The sequence below is a fragment of the Sparus aurata genome, chromosome 23, assembly GCF_900880675.1.
Source record: "Sparus aurata chromosome 23, fSpaAur1.1, whole genome shotgun sequence".
NCBI lineage: Eukaryota > Metazoa > Chordata > Actinopteri > Spariformes > Sparidae > Sparus > Sparus aurata.
The window spans coordinates 25,976,272-26,000,459 of NC_044209.1; the positions used below are offsets into that span (position 1 = coordinate 25,976,272).

The 24,188-nt window shown below is 45.3% G+C and overlaps 2 protein-coding genes across 10 annotated transcripts in view; one reads left to right on the top strand and one right to left on the bottom strand.

Annotated features, from left to right (window-relative positions):
* The first annotated feature begins 760 nt into the window (after window positions 1-760).
* LOC115575069 (RING finger protein 222) lies at window positions 761-4,002 on the top strand. Its single transcript, XM_030406863.1, has one exon. The coding sequence runs from the start codon at window positions 956-958 to the stop codon at window positions 1,586-1,588; it is 633 nt and encodes a 210-aa protein (XP_030262723.1). The 5' UTR covers window positions 761-955; the 3' UTR covers window positions 1,589-4,002.
* A 254-nt stretch (window positions 4,003-4,256) lies between these two features.
* The window catches only part of arhgap44a (Rho GTPase activating protein 44a), a 37,791-nt gene continuing 17,859 nt past the window's right edge, over window positions 4,257-24,188 (bottom strand). For 2 of the 9 annotated variants that reach the window (XM_030406852.1, XM_030406856.1), the window contains exons 9-22: window positions 23,869-23,950; window positions 23,426-23,553; window positions 21,820-21,931; window positions 21,237-21,318; window positions 20,977-21,057; window positions 19,724-19,837; window positions 19,548-19,639; window positions 19,275-19,458; window positions 17,476-17,493; window positions 17,186-17,374; window positions 15,505-16,017; window positions 12,757-12,902; window positions 12,225-12,626; window positions 4,257-9,580 (exon numbers count right to left, since the gene is read on the bottom strand). In XM_030406852.1, coding sequence (XP_030262712.1) covers window positions 9,426-9,580; window positions 12,225-12,626; window positions 12,757-12,902; window positions 15,505-16,017; window positions 17,186-17,374; window positions 17,476-17,493; window positions 19,275-19,458; window positions 19,548-19,639; window positions 19,724-19,837; window positions 20,977-21,057; window positions 21,237-21,318; window positions 21,820-21,931; window positions 23,426-23,553; window positions 23,869-23,950 — 2,298 coding nt within the window. In that variant the 3' untranslated portion in view covers window positions 4,257-9,425. Of the gene's footprint in view, window positions 11,548-12,224; window positions 12,627-12,756; window positions 12,903-15,504; window positions 16,018-17,185; window positions 17,375-17,475; window positions 17,494-19,274; window positions 19,459-19,547; window positions 19,640-19,723; window positions 19,838-20,976; window positions 21,058-21,236; window positions 21,319-21,819; window positions 21,932-23,425; window positions 23,554-23,868; window positions 23,951-24,188 lie in introns of all 9 variants that reach the window. The other 7 variants (XM_030406855.1, XM_030406860.1, XM_030406857.1 and 4 more) reach the window with 7 other exon arrangements.

Genomic DNA, 24,188 nt, shown 5'->3' on the forward strand with positions numbered 1-24,188 from the left:
AAATGGGTCAAATTTAAGAGAATTGCTTTTATTTTATTTTTTTTAATCTAAAATGATGTATAATAAACAAATACATCAAGTAATTATTATTAGTTTATTTGCCTCTATTAAATTTTAAGTTAAAAAACACATCACACACTTAAATCACTGATTCTGGGACGTCCTCATACGGATACCACAGCACTGACTCATGAACTGAGGCACTGACGGTTCCTCCATGATGATACTCACTCACCCACACAAACATATTACAATTGTAATTACCTTTAATGTCACATTAGTGTATGAAAGCCTGTAATTATCAGCAGGCGGCAGGTCCATTAACACATCTGACGCACTGCTCCTCCTCTGCACCCGTCCAGCTGTGACTCAAGAGGCAGCGCAGTATCTTCCAAAACTCTTTGTCTCAACAGTGTTTTAACAGTAATACATTCAAAACTGCAACCACAGATAACCTATATGTCACATTCTAGGGAGGAGGTGTGACAGCAGTTTGAACAACTTGTCCAAAAATGTCCATTTTGCATCAACAACCTGTTAAAATCAGGTTGAAATCACCTGTGAGTTTATTTACTGAAATCCCAAACAAACACTCACAAATATTAATTCACGGGACATTCTAAACAGACTGTACAGGTGGGATGAAGAGTACCTTTGAGAGATGACATCACCACCTCAGATTCTTTCTGACATGTGAAGAATGTGAGTGACGAAGGTGAAATTGAAACCAGCTGAGCCACTTGCTCCGCCACTGATGCCTTCAGGGGACCCAATCAGGCCTGTTAGGTGGCTGCAGGCCTGTTTGACAAGGCGCAGCTTCGCCTCCACCCACAGCAGAGAACAGGAGCCATGAGCTGAGGGAGAGGGAACTTCGAGGAATTCACGCTGCGTGTATTAAGTTGTTTGAGCCTAAACAACTCTGTGACTGGACAGGATATAGTTTTTGTCCCTTTCCATGGCGTCTCAGAAGGAGGACAGCCAGGAGGACGCGCAGGAGTGTCCCGTGTGCTACGAGCTGCTGTCGGGCGCGGAGAGGACTCTGAGCTGCGGACATGTGTTCTGTCACGACTGTCTGGTCAAAACGCTGGTGAGCATCAACAGCGATGGGAACATCAGAGACACTATCGCCTGCCCCATCTGCAGACACCTCACGTTCATCAGGAAGCAGAAGGAAGCGCTGGTGAGCCTCGCGGCGGCGGACAAGGCGCCGCGCCAGGCGCAGACGCTGGAGGTGCCGCTGCCGCTGCCGCAGGGACAGCTCCAGGACGCACGGCGCGCCTCCGGGGACAGCTCACCGGGGGGAGATCACTGGGTGTCTCGCTGCTTCAGAGGGATCTCCGAGCGACTCCGTCGCCAGAGGTTGATCCGGCCGAGCCACAACGCGTCTCAGATCTTCATCATAAGCGCTGAGGGGCGACCCATGGCTGAGGAGGACGCGCTCAGCGTGGTGATGACGGTGGTCCAGCCGCAGCGCAGGAGAAGGCGCGTGAGGATCTGCACCACAGCGCGGTGCCTGCTGCTCTTACTGTCAGCCTTCACCATCCTGGCGCTGGTGGCTGCGACTCTGCCCTGGATTCTGTTGGCATAGAACAGTGATGTGACCGCGAAGTGCCAAAAACAAGAACCAACCCCGATACAAAGCGTGTGAAGCAGTTTATTTGGATTCTCGATCAGACTTATCTCGTGCATTTCTGTGAACAATCCATGCACTTAACATGTGACCCTCATGTTGTCGTCTTTAAAGGAGCAGTCTGGAGGTTTATTGGCATGCTAATGCGTTTCATGTGCATCGCCAAGCAACAGTGCAGAGTGAAGTTAAGGTTAGAGAAGCTTTGACAGCAGAAGTCTTTTGTTTTGCATTCCAGTCTGTGACGCGCTCGACCTGTTTTCAAGGAAGCAAACATGCAAGGAAATGATTTTTTTAAAAAGCCTGTAGATCAAACCAGCGCAGACGTTTTTAAATTCTGTATTTTTTTTTACAGAGACGAAAGAAAAAAAATGCAATAAACACATTTAACCCCACTTTGATCCCATTGTTTGTAAAGCAGCTCAGTTCACTGTTGTGGAGACGCTGTTTCCAGGCAACTTTGTGTGCAAAACCTTTAAACCTGCAGAGCAACGACTTCACAACTTCAGGGTTTATTTGCGTCTGTCTGCATTATGTATACGTCCTCGAGAAGAAATAAGGGGTCATATTTCTGCAAGAGAGGGAGCAGAGACTCAGGGTGTCGTGTTGACAGACCTCCTCTCCTCATCACATCACAAAACAAATCATGTCAGACATTCTTAAATCACACTTTTGCCATTTTTAACTCTAGTTTTGCTGATCGAGAGGAATATGTTTGCAGATAGCTGGAGGGGGTGAGTGGTTTTTGCATCAGCCCGGTCAGTGAACATCCTCTGTTTGGTGTAAACAGAGCCACCTTTAAAACTTCCAGTAAGGAATAATTGATGCCCCTGAAGGAGATGAAGCAGCAGTGGAGATGAGCCGCGTCTGCTGTAAGGAGAGACACCTGCCGGGCTGAGGCGTTAGATTACCACCCACTCTCTTAAGGATCCGGATTGAGGCCTGCATTGTGCAACCCCGGGGTGGAGATCCTCACCAAATAAAAAACTCGTTCCCTGAATGAGCCTCGTCAGTATCACCAACATCCCGACAAACACTCCCGAGCCAAGCCTGCATCCGTCCTGCCGGGCCGGTCCTGCAGGTTCCACACGGGAGGACGGCTGCTCAGTCAGACCTGGTTTCTGTGGGAGGAGAGGATGATCGTTTATTTCCCCTGATGACTCAGACTTCTTTTAGATCATTCTCCCGTTGGTCTCTGATGTGGAAACTGTAAACAAAAGTCACAAATTGCAAGGCAAAGAGATGAAAGCTCTAAAAGAATCTGACAAGAAGTTTAATCCCGAGAGCGAGAGTGAAGAATCTGCTGGAAGAAGCCGTGAAGAAGAAGAAGAAGAAGAAGAAAAGAGACCCTGTTACAATATCTTACCTTGATAAAAGTAAAAAAATCTGCAACTCCGGCTCAGATACAGGATGAAATCTGCAGAGTAATAGCAACTAAAGAGATCAAATACGTGTGGTGGAGTAAAAAAGTTCAATATTTGCCTCCAAAAGTGGAAAAAAGATGCAGAAAATGAAAACAGTGAAGTATAAAACACCTCAAGATTACTTAAAAACAGTAAGTACTCCAGTAACTGTACTTAGTTACATTCCAGTTACATTCCAGGACTGTCACAGAGCAGCTGTTTCCGCATCACTCATGCTGCTGTTGACATTATTATGACAGATTCCCTCCAGGCAGAAATACTTAAAGGCACCAACACAACAATGTATAAACACTTCATTACACTGATTATCAGCTATTTGTATTTGATAAAGCAGCATTTTTCCGCTGCTGCTGGTTTCTGTGATGTCGGTTTTAGTTCTGAGATAAATCAGAAGTGACTGTCGGGAAGAAGACGGCTACGTTTTGAGGTCGGCAGGTTCAGGTCGGCTTTCAGCGCCTAAACATGAAGAAGCAGCATTCAGTTTTTATGAACCACATATCTGGAACAAACTCCCCGAAGAGTGCAGGTCTGCTCCGACTCTGTCCTCCTTTAAAATCGAGGCTGAAGATCTTCTTAGAACTGCACTGTGATTGTTATTTTCTAGTCTCGTCTCTTCTAAACCTTTTCTATTGAAGCTTGCTTTCCTATTTCTTATCTTGTTTTAATGTTTTCTTTCTTGATGTCCTCCTACATGTTTTTAATGTGATGTAAATTCAAGTTTTAATGTCTTTTAATCTAATTTTTATGCCCCTGTAAAGTGCTTTGAGTTGTCTGGTGTCTGAATTGTTCCGTACAAATAAACTTCCCCAGAAATTATATTACTTGCCCCTATGGGGAGAACAGAAGAATTAAACTGCAGAAAATTGTACTTTACTAGAAAAGATGTCGTGAGTAACTTCAAATGCTTCTTCTAAAACAAATAAATGAATAAATCTTTGGTTTCCCAATGAACAAAAAAGTGTCTGAACATGTATTTTTGAAGGAAAAGTGAGTGATGGAACCCTCCTCTGTGAGAAGTAACGCTGATATGGTGTTCTGTGAGGTACAAACTATGTTTACTAGGATTCTCTGGATGCAGCGTCGGGTCACGCTGACCCAAGAAAGCATCCGGATGTTCCTCCCGAGGGAACGCGACGGGAGGGTCGACCACAACCTGCAACAAATGATCAGAAACACTGAAAGGAAACCCACGCGGACCCACGTGAGATTATTAAAAATGTAGAGTTTAATATATATATTTATTTCTGACATTCTGATAAGGATTGCAGGTAGGCTTCACAGTACACACTGTGTTCCACTTGATATGCTAAGCAGAGGAGGAGGAGGAAGAGGAGGAGGAGGAGGAGAGGAGGAGGAGGAGGAGGAGAGGAGGAGGAGGAGGAGGAGAGGAGGTGGAGGAGGACAAGGTGGGCTCGACAAGCGGCAGGTTCTTTTTTGTTTTTGTACACTAGTAGTGAAAGCAGAAGGAGGCAGTACATCCACAGGCAACATCTACTCCTCTACCGTATTGCTCGGATAAAACCCCCCCCCCCCTGCCCTTTAAAAGGACCGTCTACGGTGATCCACATTCTCTGGAGTCCGTCGTTACATTTCCACCCCTCTTACAATCCCTAAAAAGACAGTGATTGACACAAAACGTGGATTATCAAAAAGACTATCTAAGCGCATGCATGACACTCCTTCTTCTTCTTCTTCATCTTCTATTTCAGATTTGTTCTCATTTTAAAATCCCACCCCCTCCCACAAAAATGTAAACAAATTGAGCTCCGGACCGACGTACTCGGCGGTGAGGTGAGTTAGGAAAACGCAGATCTACAGTAGTTTTGAAAACGCTCGTGTACCGTGCGGGCGCGAACAAAGGTGGCTCTTGAAAACGGCCGTAAATTCACCGCCGGAAAATCAGAAATGCGATGAGATCAGGACTCGTGTTTTCCAGGGGAGGGTGCGGATCTTATTTCCAGCAGCATAAATAATCACACCTATAATGAATATGAATGCATGCTTTTCTTCTTCTTCTTTTTTTTTTTTTTTCTGAAGGTGGCTGTAAGTTCCAGTTATGACGCACGGAAAAGCGTTTGCAGTAACACCACCCTGTACTGATAATAATCATAATCATAATAACACATGCCAACAGGCCCCCAGAATTAACCTCCATCCAAACACAAAGCGCTCCTTTTTTTTGTTTGTTTTTTTTTTGTTTTTGCCTGCGAGTTATTACAAAAAAGGTCAGGTAGCGTTTTGAAAATCTGAGTGAGTCACATTCAGTCTGCACGCAGAAAGAGAGAGAGAGAGTCATAGAGATAGATAGATAGAAAGAGAAAGAAAGAAAGAAAGAGAGAGAGATATTCCCCTGCCTCCTTGTATAAATGTATGGATCCAACACAGAAAATAAAACCTCTAGTACACGTTAATTATGCCTATAGTTCCAAAAAAAATAACAACCAGTGTGAGGGCACTTGCAAAAAATTGTTTGTCATACAGTATAATCACCACAACTATCAAGATAATTATCAACATCACCAAAGTCTTCATAAAACAGAGTCACACTGAGGCATACCATAGATCAACTGTGTGGAGAGAAGAGCAACCCGAGAGTTCACTTAGTCAGAAACAAACAAACTCAAAGAAAGTAACTCATTGCTTCGTCATAAAATCAATGGCTTTGTTTTTCTGCAGGGTTTCGGGGGAGAGTGGAGGGGGAGGTGGGGTGACTTTGACCACTCGTTTCTTTTTGGGACTGAGGTGGATCAGTAAAACACTGTAATTGCACTTTAATCGACAAAATCATTGTCCTAAGACGTTTTTTCTGTTAGTATGGAAAGAAAAAGTGGCACAGCAGCATCTGTTATCTGATGGATCGGAAATACCTCGGATCAACCGTCTTAACGGCAGAGGACGCACACGTTTGTCAACTTCAGAGGTGTGTCGAGTTTTAGTTTTAGTTTGTAACTGAACGAAAACAAACAACCCTGATTTTCCAAAGAAGTTAGCGCGCTGTGTAGAAACTGTGGCGGCCCCATTGTTGTGTTTTGGAAATGTTGTTGTGTGTTCCTTGATGTGTGGCGACCTCTAGTGGCTGTAGTCATTAATACAGCCGCAAAGGAGGAAGTGAGGAGAAGTAGTGTAAACAGATATATATTTATATAGATACAGAGTCCAGATACGGAGGAAGTCGGGTCAACAGAAGGTTCTTTTAACTTACTAATATAAAGGAGTTACGTCGCGTACATAACATAAGTTACTTATGGAGCATAGATACGTTTGCAACAGATGTTACTTAATGATTTTAACCCAAACTATAATATTTTCCTGAACCTAACCAAGTAGTTTTACGACTTAAAACTCACCAAACTGCAAGCATGCCACGAATATATGTATGTATCCAGTTACTTATGTAGCCTAGGAACGTTTGCAACAGATGTTACAGAAGTAAATTATCGATTTTAACTCAAACTATAATGTTTTTCTAAACCTAACCAGGTAGTTTTATGAGTTTTAACCTCACAAAACTGCAAGCATGCCACAAATTTATGTATGTATCTCATTGTTTCTTGCAGCAGTCCAGCTGGACCAGTTCTGGAAGCGGGCTTATGTCTTTTAGTGAGTTTTCGTGTTTTTTAAAATGTTGTTTCCGCATGTTGTATTGCTAAAGTGTTTCCCAGCCTCGTGTCGACCCTGTCACAGTTTGTGTTTGTACTGTTTTAATTCAGGGACTAGCGAAGGATCACATGATTAAAGTTTCACACAGCGTCCTGACTTTTATGGAATCAGGGTTGCATGGAAAGAAAAAGTGGCACTGCAGCATCTGTTATCTGATGGATCTGAAATACCTCGGAATAACCGTCTTAACGGCAGAGGACGCACACGTTTGTCAACTTTAGAGGTGTGTCGAGTTTTAGTTTTAGTTTGTAACTGAACGAAAACAAACAACCCTGATTTTCCAAAGAAGTTAGCGCGCTGTGTAGAAACTGTGGCGGCCCCGTTGTTGTGTTTTGGAAATGTTGTTGTGTGTTCCTTGATGTGTGGCGACCTCTGGTGGCTGTAGTCATTAATACAGCCGCAAAGGAGGAAGTGAGGAGAAGTAGTGTAAACAGATACATATTTATATAGATTCAGAAGTCGGGTTAACAGAAGGTTCTTTTAACTTACTAATATAAAGGAGTTACGTCGCGTACATAACATAAGTTACTTACGGAGCATAGATACGTTTGCAACAGATGTTACTTAATGATTTTAACCCAAACTATAATATTTTCCTGAACCTAACCAAGTAGTTTTACGACTTAAAACTCACCAAACTGCAAGCATGCCACGAATATATGTATGTATCCAGTTACTTACGTAGCCTAGGTACGTTTGCAACAGATGTTACAGAAGTAAATTATTGATTTTAACTCAAACTATGATGTTTTTCTAAACCTAACCAGGTAGTTTTATGAGTTTTAACCTCACCAAACTGCAAGCATGCCACAAATTCATTGTTTGTTGCAGCAGTCCAGCTGGACCAGTTCTGGGAGCGGGCTTATGTCTTTTAGTGAGTTGTCGTGTTTTTTAAAATGTTGTTTTCTGCATGTTGTATTGCTGAAGTGTTTCCCAGCCTCGTGTCGACCCTGTCAAATAGTTTTTGTACTGTTTTGATTCAGGGACTAGCGAAGGATCACATGATTTATTTAAGTTTCACACAGCGTCCTGACTTTTATGGAATCGGGGTTGCATTTTTTACTTTGCTGTAGTCATTCCAACAATAAACTGTAGGCTTAGACTACATTTATCCTCATCGTGAATTAATTAAATGGCCCAGGGGTGCTTGAAGTAATCCAATCATTTACACAGGAATCGATTAAATAAACGATTAAAAAAGAAAAAGAGAAGATAGGGCGTCGGTGTGTGTGCAACTCGTTAGCGCTCTGGCACGTTTGAAGTCAAAGCTCGGGAGACGGAATCAGAAAACGGCCGCGACTGATTCAGAAACAGAAAAAAATGAACTTTTCTTTTCTGCTGCAGCATCGTTTGTAACCTGGTGTCAGAGAGAAACGTCATGAATCTACAGTAAACCTGTTCATCGTGTGCGGGGGACAAAAATAACATCACATCTTGAATCATTACACTTTCTACACATGATAAATATCAGCACATATATTATTATTATTATTATATACTCAAGATATGCATTTTACATATACTTTTCCTCTCATTTATATACATCGGTTTTATGTACAGTCTTTGTATTTACACTCGGGGTCAAAGGTCACTGAACCTGAAGCACTTGAAACAAGGTCGAGGGAGAGAATCATACGAACCTAAAGGCAGTGTAGTCATCCGTCCGTTAGCATCAAACCGTAACAGCGCGCGGGCCGGCGGGATGAATGTTCTCTCCGAGGACGACGACGACAACAACAACAGCAGCAACAACAGAAAAAAAAAAAAACACTCACACGGGAAAATAAACCACTGTCATTCTGAGGCCCGGCTCGTCATCATCGGCTCGTCATGCAAAAAAAAACACGCCGCGGCGCTTTTCCTCGGGGGGGAAAAAAAAACGGACTAGGAGATGCAAAGTTTCAAAAAAGATTTACAGTAACATTCTTCTCATACTGTGCTGGTATAAAGTGAGTTAAAGTGAGCGGACCTGCGTGGACTACAGACGTTAAGATGTGATGAGAAGAGCCGGGAGGCGACGATAAGAACTAAACTGCATTAAAACGTTTCATCCTGCGCGCCCGGACACCGGGGCTCGGCGTTTTTGTATTTATCCCTCATGTGCACAAAGCTCGAATACCCTGTGAGCATTTGTAAAAACTCTCGCTCTGTCTCCGTGATTTCACCCTGAGGGACGGGCTTCTGCTCCTAAACCGTGTCAGGCTCTTGAGTTTTTTTTCCCCCCCTAAACCCGAAAAAAAAAAGGTCGCGTAACGTGCGTGAATATCATGTTGCAAACGCTTTCTGATCGCATGTTCTAAATAAGGCAAAATAAGAAAAAGAAATCTCACAGAAATACAGACCACTGCATCAAACAACAAAGATGAAACAAAGCAGAGCAAATAAAAAAAAGAAAAAAAAAAAGAAATCATTGAATGTGATACTCATCTATAATCCAGTCTTTCCTCCTAAAGGCAACTGTTCCTCCACTATGGCATTTTGGTGTCTTTTTTGTGTGTGTTTTTTAGTCACATTTATGTTCTAGCGAGCGATTTTTGTAAGAGATGAGTTTCTTTGCAGCCTGCAGCAGATGTGTTCTGGTGTTTCAGGTGGGCATTTGGTGGAGGCCAGTGTGAGTTTCCCATCAGGCCTTTGGGTTTGGGTTGGCGACAGTTAAAGAGTTATGAACAGCCATAGGGGGGTGCTGGTAAGCTGTGATGCCTTAGGGTCATAGGTCATAGAGTGGTGCTCTGGGGCTCCTCCTCGGGCACAGCGTCCCCCTCTGGAGAGTCTGTCACTGCCACCGACCTCCTGCAGGGGGCGCCGCTGAACTCATCGATGAGGCTGTCCAGATTGACATTGATGGAGGGGATTTCATAATTGAAGATATCTAATGGTGAGCGATGGCGGGAGAGGTGAGTGTGATGAGCAGAAAAGGCGGAAATGGTGATGTGAGCCAGAGGAGGAGGAGGAGGAGGAGGAAGAGGAGGAGGAGAAGAGGGCGTATGATGATGACAATGAGGTGTAAAAAACGGAAGAGAGCAGAAATAATATTAATCTTTTTGAGTCTGGACTCATGGTTAGTGGCATAATGATGTTCTTGCCCTGATTGGAATAATCAGTAAGGTTACATGTGCTTCACATTCTACACAGGGATGATTCTCAGTGTGCCGCTAGTCAGACGTGAGCTAACTCAGAGGCTAGCGTGTTTTTTTTTTTTTTTTATGTCACAGCTTTTTCTTTTTTCTGTAAAGGATAAGTTCACCCCAAGAAATATGAAAATTCAGTCAGTATCTCCTCAGAGGCCGTGATGATGCAGAGTCGGGGGAAGTTTCGTAGTCAAGAAAACATTTCAGGAGCTTCAGAGTAAAATAGCGATGCAGCATTCCGCTAAACAACGCAAGAAGAGGGAGATCCGTTTGTTTCTGTTCCTGAGCTTCACTGGAAAACGTGATAAAATGACTTAACTCGTAAAAATTGCAGGTGCTTTAAAATGTAAGTAAATTAAACTAGTATTGTAAAGATGTTAAAACTTCTTAGCTTTTATAAGTTACACTTAAATTTCTACTTTACATGGGAATTCTGAAAATTCTGAAACTGATCTTTGACCTTTCGGTATAAAATGTCATCACTTCAGAAATGTTATTATAATATGAATTGTCAAGAAATGGCCACAAAAAAATGTTTTGTGAGGTCACAGAGAGCAAAATCTACTCAGTTCATCCGCTTGATGAAATTCTCTGAAGATATCACGTTCACAAGAACGGGACGGACGGCCAAACAACCAGAAAACATGACGCCTCTGGCCGCGGCTATCACTTTAGCTGCTAAGTGCTAATTGGGGATGAAGCCGTTATAAGCCAACATCTGCTCCAGCTGTTGAGGAGAACGCCTCTACTCTGTTTTGTTCTGCAGCTGCAGAAACGTGACGCTGATCACCAAACACTCATCTGACTTTCCATCCGCACGAGGAGGCGTGAGCAGATAACGACTGAATTTACGTCGTTTTTTTTTTGGGGTGAACTTGTCCTTTAAGACAACAACAACAGATACTTTGTCAGGTAAAAATACAATAACAGGTCAAAATGACTGCACAATGACACAGTACTGTACAACAATGGCCGGATAAACCAACACAGAGGCAACAAGATGTGTGTGGAACTCTGTGGAACGAATGGCACCAAGACACCAAGTGGGCTTGAAGTAACAATGGAGATCTCATGAGGACCGGGTTCAGTCTTTGCTCTTATTAAAGATATTCTGATGTGCTGCTGCTGTTGTTTTTACTGTAAGCAGCAGCTCCAGGCTGATGACTACTCCTGTGTAGGAATGAGATGGAGCGTGGCGGTGTAGTAAAAGGGAGCAGAGGTTATAAAAAAGCGATGAACCTGCCAGAGGAGGACCAGGTGAGGGGGGGGGGGGTTACCTGTGGCCCCCTGATACCTGAGGCAGGCGCGTTAGAGAGGAGCAGGGGGGGGGATGTCTGCTGGCGTAGGGCTGGGAATGGGGAACGAAAAAGGAGGAAGGGCGGGGCTTCAGGATGGACCTTTGTAAGCGACGGCGTCTGCAATGTGAGCGCAGTGTGGTGCACTCTGGGAAGTCCTTAAGCCATGCGGTATCGCTTGATGCGAGGAGTCATAAAAACGCCAAAGAAAGGGAATCGGGTGGGTGTTTTTTTGTTCTCCGATTGAGAGCTACTGGTTGGGTGTGTTCGAGGCAGGCTGCAGGAGACCCCAGAGGCAGCCACAGCACGAGGCCAGGCAGTGAGATGGAGCGCATGGGGGGGCGGGGACGGTCTGGCTTACCCTAAAAGTCCCCCTCACACTTAGCCCACACTGAATCCCTGGCCTCACACAGCTGCAAGGTACACAATAGTAGCAGGGGGAACAAGAGAATGATAAATATAACAGAAGTGACAGAGCGATCGGTATATAATGACAGAACACCTCATCATCAGAACATCATACTGTGGTTAGAGCGTGGGTTTTTTTTTTCTGTTTTTTTTTTCTGTTTGTCTGGCTACGTTCGGACCGGTGCGAGCCTCTGACCTACCTCTGCCGAGCGAGGGTCTGGGTAACACAGATAAACAGAGAGCACATGATGAATCTAATGGCAACTTCCATACAAGCAGGACGAGCTATGCTTCTCTGATGTTTCCACACGTTAACCCAGAAACATCATCACATAACATGAGCAATGAGTACATAGGTCAGGAGGTCTGCTCGCTACAGTAGCACAACAACAACAACAACAACAACAAAAAAAGACGCTAATATTTACACGGTATCATTCTCAGGCATCGGTGTCTAAAAGGCAACTTTAAATTCATTCAGACATTCGTGTGGGAACAGTCAGTAACGGAGGGGGGGGGGAGGAGGGGGGAGGGATCTGTTTTTATCTACGGCGTCCTACAGAGTCCTACACTCGTCCGCCGTCTCCGTTGGACAGAGCCACAGCGAGTCTGAGAGAGGGCCGCTGCAGCCCCACCTGTGGCGGCGGCGGCGGGGGGGTGGTTGCCAAGGGGTGGTGATTACCTGTAGACATGCTCTCCCCAGGAGACAGTCCATCCAGGAGGCCCTGCTCCAGGGGCTGGGGAACCGGGGCCATGCCCGGGCCAGTGAGCAGCGGAGGGGCTGTGGGCGGCTGAGGAGGGGGCAGGCTGGGTCTCTGCCTGGGCTTTGGGGCGGGCCGCGACTTGGTGAGCGTTCCGGTCAGAGAGGGCGGGGACGAAAGGGAGTGGGGCGCCCCCAGTGGGGTCTGCCCAGGGGAGGATGGGGGCACTTGCCCCGGAGGGCAGACCAGTCCATAAGGGGAGGGGGTGCTAGGAGGTGTGGGGGACAGGCTGACAGGTGACGGCTGACCTGTGGACTGGTCGGACATCCCGCCAGACTGGCCGTAAGGGACCTTGGGAGGCACGGGGGCCAACTTCTTGGAACCTGGAAACACAGAACACAGTCACGTCACCGTCTGATGTCAAATATTCTTTTAAAGGGAAGAAAAAGTTCGATCGTCACACATTCAAGGATGTCATTTTTAATGTCGGCCCAGGTTGAGGGCGGTGCCGACCTTTGCGCAGGGTGTGTGGACTGTGCTCTGTGGAGTGGGGGGACTGGCTGCTGGTCTGAGGACTACTGCTGGGGGGGACAGTAGGACCTGCCACCTGGATGCCTTTGTGTCCAATGACAGGTGAGAGCTCTTTACTCTTCAGTGAACTGAAAGAGACAGACAGACATCAGTGTGTGGACAGAGTCAGACAGACAGTACGCTCATTATCACCTCCACCACCATCATCATCACCATCATCACCATCATCATCATCATCATCATCATCATCATCACCATCATCATCATCATCATCACCAGGTATGAGTTTCACAAACTTCACTGTTCCCAACATTAATACATCATTTTTTAGATTTTATCATTTTCATTGTTTTCACGATTAAACGATGAAGTTTAGTCCATAAAAATGTCAAAAATGAAAAATGAAACATCACAAACGACAAACAAACAACAGTCCAAAAACCCAAAGACTCTTTTTATTTGCTATCAGAGAAAAAAAGATTTAAGGAGCTGGAACCAACAAACGTTTAACACTTCTGCTTGAAAACTGAATAAAACTTTTAATCGATTATCAAAAAAGTCCAATTGTCTAATTGCTCCGAGTGTTTACAGACCAAACAGTGTCACACCTTTTTAAAACGCCTCTTATTTAACAGTTTTCAGACACAATCGGTGCAAATAAGTTCTTAAAACTGCAAATATTTCTATTTATTCTAATCAGGACAGAAAACCTAGTGCTGTATTTGTCACATTCTCGTCTTTGTCATTGATAAAAATGTCATTGATCAATCAGGAAATGTGAACGTGGACTTTTTAAAACCTAAAATATTAATGTTAGAAGACATTGGCATGTTGTATAAACTAACCTGATCAGAATTTCACCATTACAATCAAATCCAGTGACAATCAGCTGGATGTAATGATGATTAATTAGGAAACGTTGCAGTCGGACAGAGTCGTCTTCGCTCTACGGGAGCCTGTAGCGCTAAAAAAAGGACGTTAATGATGTCGCCTGAACTACAGCTGAGATCAGAACCGAACCACAACAAAGAAACTGAACAGCTGGCGTGCGTGTTTGTACCCTGCAATGAACAACAGGAAGTAGCATGAACGCGTCTTTGGGCAGAAACTCGTTAATTAACTGCGCTCGGTATCGGCTTCATCTTTTAATTAGAATACAGACGAGAAACTGCACGTTAAAATATGAAAACATCTCATTTAATAATTAACTGCAGAATGTATGGAAAGACAAAGAACATGATTAATTATGATCGTGAACAATAATATAGATTTAATTTGCAGATCCTCTCGAAAATCACGACATATATATATATATTTATTAAGAAATGATAACGATGATTAAAGACATTTCATATACCGCACATTTCTGTCTCACCTAATCTCATATCACTGTAAGATGTGATCCACAATTAATAAGGATTTAATCAATAATATAGACGAGTATAGTTGCTTAAGTCGTAAGAACTCCTGCCCACAACGAGCGCCCGCGCTGAAGTATGGTCGCCACATTCAGGGTTATGTGACATCTAATTAACTTGGATCTCCTGCAGGACGTCTGACATACCATCTGAACGTGAGGGGGGGGGGAGCGGAGGCAGAGAGATACTGAACCACAAGAGAGGACGGGTTATGAGGCGAGCTGGTTCTGAGCGCTGACAGTGATTGGCTGTAATGATTCACGCTGTCCTGCGAGGTTGTAACACCAAAGACTTCTGAGTCAGGAAGCTGCCGCGGCCGCTCGGTCGCACTCAGCACTTTGAGTCGAGCTGGAAGATGCTTATACTGCATGAAGATATTCTATACTGCGGCTCACAGGACATTAGTGCACACTGGATACTCCGTTATTAACCCTGATAATCTTCATTAAAGGGACAGTTCACCCCGAATCAAATACAAATCTTCCCTCTTACCTGCAGTGCTGTTTCTTCCTCCTACATTATTTTGGTGTGAGTTGCAGAGGTGTCTGACTTCTCTCTGACATAATGGAACTACTACATGTTTGAACCTCAGGAAGTGATCGTTCTGTAGTCTCAGACTCTCAGTGGTGAGGCTAATTAACTAGCTAACAGCAGTTGCATGTAAGTGGCTGCAAATCTTTCATTGTGCACCTTTAATATAATAAAAAATGTATTTACAGATAGTGAAAAAGTGCCGGCACAAACTGAGCCTAATCTCACAGAATGAGGCGTGCATCTGCTCATGGATGAGATGCTATCTGACTAAGCTAACTAAGCTAAGCTAGGAGGATCTATGTTTGCATCCCGTGCAGCCGATATCTAAAAAAATCACCAAAAGATAAAAAACAGCACAGGTAAGAGGAAAAAAGTGTATTTTTGATTATGGGGTGAACTGTCCCTTTAAAAAAACGTGATGCCTTCCATCTGCTGGTTAGTAAAAAAAAAAAAAAAACTGCTGCAAAGTGTAGAATAAATACATTCATATGCTATATCTGATAGCCATATGCAGCCTCGTCCATGTATTTATACCAGCATGAATCCGAGCGCTATATAAGCCAGTAACATCCTGGGTTGCCGGGCCGCCCCCCGTCAGAGGCTTCCCTGCACAACCTGGATGTTACAGAATCTGAAGTATGTCATCTGAAGGGGGGGGAGGACTCAAATCAAAAAAAGCCAAAAAAGAAAACATGAGCCAGCGAGCTAGAGGAAGAGGAAGAGATACAGCTGCCACTCTGTGATGCATCCACAGTGGCCGTGGGTGTGTTGTAGTTACCTAGTCAGCCTGGGGGGTCCTCTCTCTCGGACACACGGACAGGCAGCCCACGGCGGGGGCGGGGGCGCGGACGAAGGGAGGCTAGGGGGGTTGCCAAGGGACTGGTCGTGGCGGGTTAGTACCAGGGGGGTTTTGATGTAGAGCGGTGAGGCGTTAGTGTCTGCTGGGGCGGCATGCGACATGTCACCAGGCGGGCTGTGCTTGGGGAAGTGCAGACAGCTGGGTTTGGGGTTCGAATTGATGTCGAGTGACGAGGAGGAGGAGGAGGAAGAGGAGGAAGGGGGCGGGGCGGGGGGAGTGAAGCCAGACCAGCGCAGCGGGGGCGGGGGCGAGGCGGGGGGCTGGGACTCTGGACCCGGTGCCACGGGGCGAGCGCAGGGCGGGGGTTTTGGGTAGAAGTGGTGGGGGCCGGCGTGGCACGAGGAGGTGGGGTAAGGGGGGGGTGGCCGGTCCTCCCCCTGGGGTGGGTGGGCATGAGAGGTGTCCGGCCGATTGGGCGACACGTTGTCTGAGCTGTAGATATTAAGAGAATAGACAGCACAAGAGAAACAGCTCTGGTGATTGAACAGGGAGACGCATTGGAGCGATAGAGGATAAGCTGTTTGGATGATCTGGGTGTGTTAGTGTGTGTGTTAGTCGGCTCCGGAGCCAAAAAACAGAAGGAGGAAAAAAAAACAAAAAACTGCATTTTTTTTTTTTTAGGGTGGGTGGTGGGCACCAAGCTTAGCACACAACTCAGCTTAGTGCAAATACAAAGACAAGCACAAAGAAAGAGCAAACGGAAAAGAAAGTTTTATTGCCAAAGGAAAAGAAGAGTGTGTTGGACTCCCTCTGTGAGCACCTTGTGTCTGCACACTGCATGGAGCTGTGAGGATCTGTCTCTGCACCTTACAGTGTTATCAAGCTGAGCCCATGACTCAAAATCTCCTGCGCAGAGACAACAAACCCTATCTGCCCTTTATCTTACACTATATGACTTATTTGCATGGCAGGTCCTGCAGCCAGCCCAGGGCAGTGTGAAACAGACACAAAACCCTTTCATCGGCTGAAAGAGCCACAGGAGAGGGGGAGGAGGAGGAGGAGGAGGGGGAGGAGGGGGAGGAGGAGGAAGAGGAAGAGAGGGAAGCCAGCCAAGCCAGAAGCCATATTATCTCGTGTCTGCCACACGGGCAGAGCCAGCGACCATGAGGTGATTATTCATGTGTTTAACTATGATAATCATACCAACAAATGGTGAAATCAGTCAGAGTGTCAACAGAAAAAAGGAAATAATTCACGACCAAAGCTGAGAAAGCCAAGCCACGACAATGGGAGATTGGAAATATTAACATGCTCGCAAAAGGACTTGCGGATTGAAGCTTAGTGCACACAGTGTACAGAAACAGAACTTCTACACAGTATTTGATCTAAAACCTTTAAAATATGTTGTTATCCTATTTGGAATTTTTTTTTTTTTTTTTACCCACAGTGACATCAACCTGACGAACAAACAACAGGGAGAACTGAGGAGACGTGGAGAGTGAGAAACCGAAATCATAACAGAATGAGACATGAAGGTGAGTGATTAAACACGGCCACACAGCTCGGAGGAGTTACTGATGGTGATGATGATGACGATGGCGATAAAAAATGAAGAGGAGTGGAGGAAGGAGGGGGGGACAGCGTCTCCACCGCGACTCACCAAACCCTCTCCCCGAGCGGAGGCGTCGCGGACGGGGACGTGGCGAGCTCTCCGGGCTGCTCCGGGATCAGCGTGTCCGCCGGAGAGCCGGGGCCTTGCATCCCAGGCGGGGTGGAGGAGGCCTTGCGGGCCAGCGTGGCCGAACCCTTGCGAGACACCCAGGAGGTATCCATAACCCGGACGCCCATACTGGAGACGAACACAAACAGGAAGTCGCGCGTTAAGACGAAGAGAGAGGCAGAGGAGGAGGAGGGGTGGTGAGGAAAGAAGTGGGGAAGACGTGGGCGTACCTTTGTATCTTCCTAATGCTGCGTTAGTAGGGGAAAGAGAGGCAAAAAGGGAGATGAGGTCAGAGGTAATGCAGAGTTCACAGTCACACTCAGTATATACTGTATGTGAGGGAGGGGAGGAGGTCCACAGAGGCAGGGAGGAGCTGAGGTGAGAGGATGTCAGGACACATAACCAGCCGGCACTTATCTACCGAGCAATTAAAGGCCCGATTGTTCAATTAAACCTGCTCAGTCTTGCGAACGCACACAGAGATGCTAATTCCTGAGCTAATTGTGCTAAACAGATAAAAAGCTATCAAATCATATTAGTAGTCGCTGAGGAGAGATGATGACAAAACTTATAGATACAAACCATAAAACTGTCTTCTGTTGATTACTTGCATTAAGAAAGTTATTTCTGTAATTATCTCTGTTAGCTCAGTTAGCCGTGCAGCTAGTGGTCACATGAGCGATTCTGTATCTACTCTGCCCGGACCTGGAGCTCCAAATAGGGAAATGTTGGTGTTTACACCGCTAGCACAGGAGCTCTGAACGGCTGGGCTGAGGAGGACTTTTTAGGCTTGGGGAACCAAAGACGCCATTAAAATTACATTCAAATACTAAAACAATTTCCATTTGCTATTTCTGACAATTGTTGTTAAATTTCAGATTAAACATCGTATCGTATCGTATCGTATCGTATCGTATCGCTTTATCGTAGCGTAGCGTATCATACACATTGCTCCTTTAAAGATAAAATAAGTAACATTTCTGCATTAAATATCTAAAAGCCATTATTTATTTTGTTGTGTTGTCTACTTAAATTTATCACGATTGTTTCCAACAATGTTTAAACTGGGAGAAATCCTTGTTTCACTCGAGCCAACGCTGCATTTCATTCTTCCGTCTGTCGCTTTAACATCTCAATCTAAACTTCTTTTGAATGCAACTTTAAAACATTACCTCATCCAATATCAATGTCTTAATTACTTCAGACAGATCGTTATCAGCGATAGGGGTTTTTAAACAAGGATAGCAGCAACTCCCATGATCCCTTGGTACTTTACATCTTCAGACGACTGCATGTCTTTGTTTTAATTGACTGATGTATCAAAATAAATATGTTCTGTGTGCCGTTTGCACACAGAACATATCAAATATATCTGCACTAAAACAAACACCTGCATGTGTATTCTAGACGGACGCGATGCACAGATTTATGCTGCCTTCCTCTAATCATGATGGTGGTATTTTGGAGGAGGCATCGGCTTTTTAAAAACTCTGCCAGTGTTTTTCCACCGGCTGCATGAATGACTCAGGCCAGGTGACGTGCTAGCCAGACTGTGAAGGAGGAGCAGGGTGTGGGAGGATGGAAGATAGCCCTGAAGAAATATTTCCTCAGAATAAAAAAAAAAAAAAAAAAGATGTAACCAGCAGCGCTCCATCAGAGACCCAGACGATGGTAATTCAGCCTCATGTATTCAAATGAAACTCGGCCTTCTCTTCCCCCCTGACGAACGCCTGATCGGGGATGTTGCTGAAATTATCGACAGGTGAGATATATACGGGTCCGATCCTCAAATCCGTGTACTCTACGGATGCGTTTGACTCACGGGAGCAGAACACTTTAGATTACAGGGTGCGTAAATACACCACAGAGCTAATGGAATTTTAAATGTGCACGTGTTGCCGGCTCAGATATGAGAATCAAACATCAGATGCCTGCGAGGAGGCGTGGGCGGGAAGAAAAGAGCGAGAAGCAAGGAAAGTGGAAGAGAGTGAGAGAGGTGGGCAGCAGGAGGACGCAGCTGGCATCATACCCATCCTTCTTGTAAAACTCCAGCATCATGTTGTCCGTGGCAACGCTCAGTGGGCGTCGGCTCTGGTCGTGCTGCTGCTTGCGCTCCGATTGGTCCATGTCCGGGGAGGGCATGGAGCTGTAGTTGGAGTTGTGGTTGGTGTGGATCGGGCTGCCGTAGCTGCCGGTCAGGTTGAATTCGATATCTGAGGGAGGAGAGGATGCCGACAGCGCACGTGTTAAGAGTTTCTCCTGGTTTCCCACGTTATCACAGACGTGTCGCAGGATTCCTCACCTCCAGGGAAGAACCAGTCCGCGTGCTGGATGATGGGCTCGATGATGCCGACGATCTGCAGGGACAAGGTGGTCATCATCTCCGTCATGTTCCTGGGAACAAAGAGAAACACAACTGAACTGCAGCAGGATCCTCACGAGACGAATGTGTAACATGCATAATGCTTAAATACATACGGTTCTGTGTGGGTCCAAAGCAAGTTAGGGCCCAGAACGATCGCCATGTTACCAGGAGTCATCTTGTTGGCGTCTTGGTACTCGCTTAGCTTGGCTAAGAATTTGATTAGATATCTGTGGGATTTACATGAAAAAGAGCATTTTGAAACCAGTTTAAACCTCATGAAAACCTTTTTTTTAAACAGATAGCTTTAATTTAGCTGCCTAAAAGAAGGAGCATCTAGAAAATATACATCTATTTAAGTGTACACATCTTTTAAACATTTGAGAGCCCTTTCTTTGGCACTACACTCCTTCAACCGTGCTGCCTCTCCACACACGGGGAGAGCTGACGGTCGTCTACTGCAGGTAACACACCGACTGCCTCGTACAACCCCACGTCAAAAGACCCCAACCATCACTTTAATCTCTTCACTCGACTTCATCATCAGAGCCGTGTTCGTCTCACAGAGCCAGACTTTTCTTCGCGACGCTGTGTCGGCGCTGGAGGAAGTTGTGGCTGCGTCATCATCATTCTGGTACAGGAGGTCTCTTTGTTTGAATCTCTTGTAAACCAATCACGATTATCTAGGACGGCGCAGAACCCAGGGAGCAAAATAAACAGCGAGGAGCTGAGTAAGGGTCACCTTGTTAGCGATCATGTTGGGTTAACTTGCACCTTTCAGCGTGTATGTTGCTAGCTAGGATGATGTTGTTGTTGTTGTTGTAGAGATTTAGTGCCGACTGATATGGGAGGCTTATACCAACATCCTACATCTGCTGAGTCAGACTGTAGCTGTGCACATCGCCGCCCGTGTCGTGAACTAACAGCAGCAGCAGATGTAGATACTTGGACGCCATCATGATGAAAATGATTACTCTTATTTCCTGTCCTCTCTCCTTGCATGGTTTTCCTTCTCGTTGGGAGGGAGGAAAAGACGCAAACGAGAGAAATGTGGATGCAATTTCAGAGACTTGAGGCGTATCCGTCGTCTGCAGGTGTCAGTATTTCAAACTTCTTTCTTTCCCTGTAGGTGGCACACGTTGGGCTGAAACTGATGTGCAGGTTTCATCAGTCTTACGTTATTGTCTGGGTGCTCGGTTTTTGGGTAAATCTGCATCGATGACTCAGCCGTTCACAGTTCAGTTATTGGGGAGTTTCTTCTTGGCTTCTCAGCGAGCCTGACGAGCCAGTGAGACGTTCAGCAATCTTTCATTGCCTCTCAGTCTTTTCGGTACAAGTCGAGCCAGGAAAGTTTGGAAAAGCAACTGACCTGAAATTGTTCAAGTTGTCTGTGGGGAGTTTTTCGCACGCTGACATCAACGCCTGTAGTCTCTTGTCCATGTCTTGAATGCTGTGGAAATAAAAACAATCATTAAGAGTTTACAGTCGCTCCACTTCTAAATAAATGTCACCAATTTTTCATTTTGGCAGTTTAGACCCTCTGAATAAAAGACTTTGGACTGTTTTTTTTCCATCGTGGCCAGTGGCATAATTCAAGAAAACACGTTTAATAAGAAAACAACAACTCACTTCGAGGCCTGAATCCATTCATCATAAAGTTCAGTGGTCATCAGAGGCTCGGGGAGCTCACGGAGGTATGATTTCAGAGCCCCTTTGGGTGAGAAAAACAGGGAGCAAAAAAAAAAAAAAACGAGTTGGCTTCTTTTTTTTCTCAGAGGAGGGGAGGGTTTTTTTTTTTTTTTTTTTCACTGTGCCCCATATCTCCTCTCCCCCCCTCCAGCAGGCCCCTTGCAGCCCAGTGCAGCTGCCAGATTCAGATTGCTCAACACAGATTTTCATGCTAATGTGTGAAATGGACGGCGATATCGGGACAAAAAGCCTTCAGGAGAACGAGCGCCGAGGAAGACGGCTCACTGACTGTTCTGCTTCGCCTGGAGAAGCACATTTTTTTCCGCCTACTGGGCGCAGAATCTGAAAACTTTGGTACAGTGCGACGACCTTTACGTGAACTGTTGTTGTTATTAACTAAGAATCGTTGCCTTTAACATAGATGCAGTTTACAGTTGCTCGTCCTGACACACATCGACAGAGTGTAGGGGTTGTTGTTATGGAAATGTGCTCTGAACGAAGCGTCTGTGTGGGCGTAGTTCACCTGCGATGGCGTGCGGGTCGGAGGAGTACTCCTGCACATCCAGAACGCCGCAGTCCAGGGACGCTTTCAGCTTCTTCAGCTTGGAGGCTGACGGAGCCACTCTGAAGAGGCCCTGCAGCCCACACACAGGAAACAACCAGTCATGTGTCATCGTCAGCGCTAACGTGACCTGCGCACACATTCTTGATGATACGTAACACAGGAACACACACTACAGCCCAAAACATGTCGGCTACATTTATATTTCTGTTCTGTTACACCTTAATTTGAGTTCATCTGTTCACCACAAACAAATAAAAACGCGCTGAAGATGTTTCGTGACCTCGATCTCACAGAAATGTTGTAAAGACGCTGCTGCTCGACCTCCCGCTCCTTCCTTTACTGAATTGAATTTCAATTCAAAGGTCAAGAAGATAAGACTCAATAAGCTTTCCAGTCAAACGAGGAGAGATAAAAATCAGGTTTAAACGGTTTACTGAATTTTTAAGAAGAAGCAGCAGCAGCAGCAGCAGCAGCAGCAGCCCTGCTCTTGAGTCCGGTCTGTTGTCAGATATACACAAATCAAATGTTCGTGGAGCGTTTTGAACATTTTGCACAGGATGTTCGGCTGCACGTCTGCTGCTGTGCCGCGTGAGAGTGTGTGGGTGCGAGTGGTTGGAAGCTTTTTGAGATGTAATTTGTAAGAAAATGGACCGAATTCAGAGGCAGCTCCAAAAACACAACCGCTAACTGCTGCTCACAGTCCGCCTTACTCCCAGACCCCATGATACCTGGCACGTCCCGCTACTGCGGCAGAAAGCTAATCCTCTTTCTTTAGTACGACATATAATTAAATAATTCATCCTGCTGGATCCACACACTTCACATATGGTATATAATAACTTGTTCCTGATATTCTGTCAAATATTCTAATTTATAAACTGTGATTTTGTCGCGCTGCACATGAGACATCTGCTGCATGTCAGCTGGTCCGGGGAGAGGGATTCCTCCTCTGAGGCTCTTCCGGAGGTTTCTTCTATTTTTTTTTCACCTGTTAAAAGTTTTTTTTTTTCAAAACGTGGCAGGTTTTCCTCACTCGACTTGAAACGAGGCAATGTGATAGTGATTCTGGGCTACATACATAACATTGATTTGATTTGATTTGATGAAGATGTAGGTTAGCGACTTTAATTATTAAATATGGTTACTCTCTGCTGTAGCGACCAGCAGCCGTTAGCAAGTTAGCTCAGTTAGCCATTGAGCTAGTCAGTGGCCCTGTGAGGACTCTGACTCCAGGGACGGGAGGGGAGCGACAGACAGAGAGTCGGGCATCAGCAGCAGTTAAAAACGTCGTGTAGAGCCGGAATATTTTCATGCATCTCACTCTTTATTAATTTAGTATTTATTCTGATCAAACCAGAGATGACTGTGGAGGACAGTGAGTTTTATTTCAGGTTTAAATAAAGTGTGATTAACAAGGAAAACAAGCTCGTCTTAGTTTGGTAAAACTTGAATTCAGAAGATGTACGGCTGCTTTTTTTCCCTTATTTCCTTTCCTGACATTTTATGAGTTTCTTTATTGACTGTGTGTGTGTTGTGTGTAAGTGTGTGTGTGTGTGTGCTTTACCTCCTCCTGCATGCCACACTCTAACAGCATGGTGACACAAGCCTCGATGGGGAAGGCGATCTCTCTCCCACTGATGTTCAGGTGCTCCTCCAGAGACTTGCCAAACGACGGCTTCTCCACCCACGCCTCTGCAACACAACACCACGCAGCGGCTCCGATCACAAACAAACCTGCGCATCATCGCTTCCGACCAATAACGGCACGGATACGGAGTTTTGTGACGACGCGATTCATTCGGATGACGGAAGCCTGAAGCCGTCTGTTCGATTCAGAACTTGTGAGAGCAGCGACCGCTTAAATATGAAGGTGGATAATTAGAGCTTAACGAGATCGTCATGTGACACGTCGGGGCTGCTTCTCATCTTAATATTGCTTAAGGTGCAAAATTGGAGCAGACACACACACACACACACACACACACACACACACAGTGTAAGACTCACCTTGGTGAGCTTTAATCTGGGGCAGGATGCTGTGAAGAATCTCTAATGACTTCCTGTGATATTCTGCCTGTGTCTCTATCAGCTGTAGGCGGAGAGGAGAGAGAGAGAGTCATAATATAAAGTTATAATGTTTGACTGTAACCTGTGCTGTCATGGGATGCAGCGATTATAGATTCTGACGGTACGATTGTAATCACAGTCCGTATGAATCCGTTCTTTAATAAGAGGTTTGACTGTATTTTGTCTCCACGACTGCTCTTTGCTGAAATGAAATAACACAGCACTAAATAATACGTATAAATAAAGGAAAAGTGCTGCTT

Coding starts and splice junctions, on each gene's coding strand:
- LOC115575069 (XM_030406863.1), top strand. CDS start 956: ATGGCGTCTCAGAAGGAGGACAGCCAGGAGGACGCGCAGGAGTGTCCC.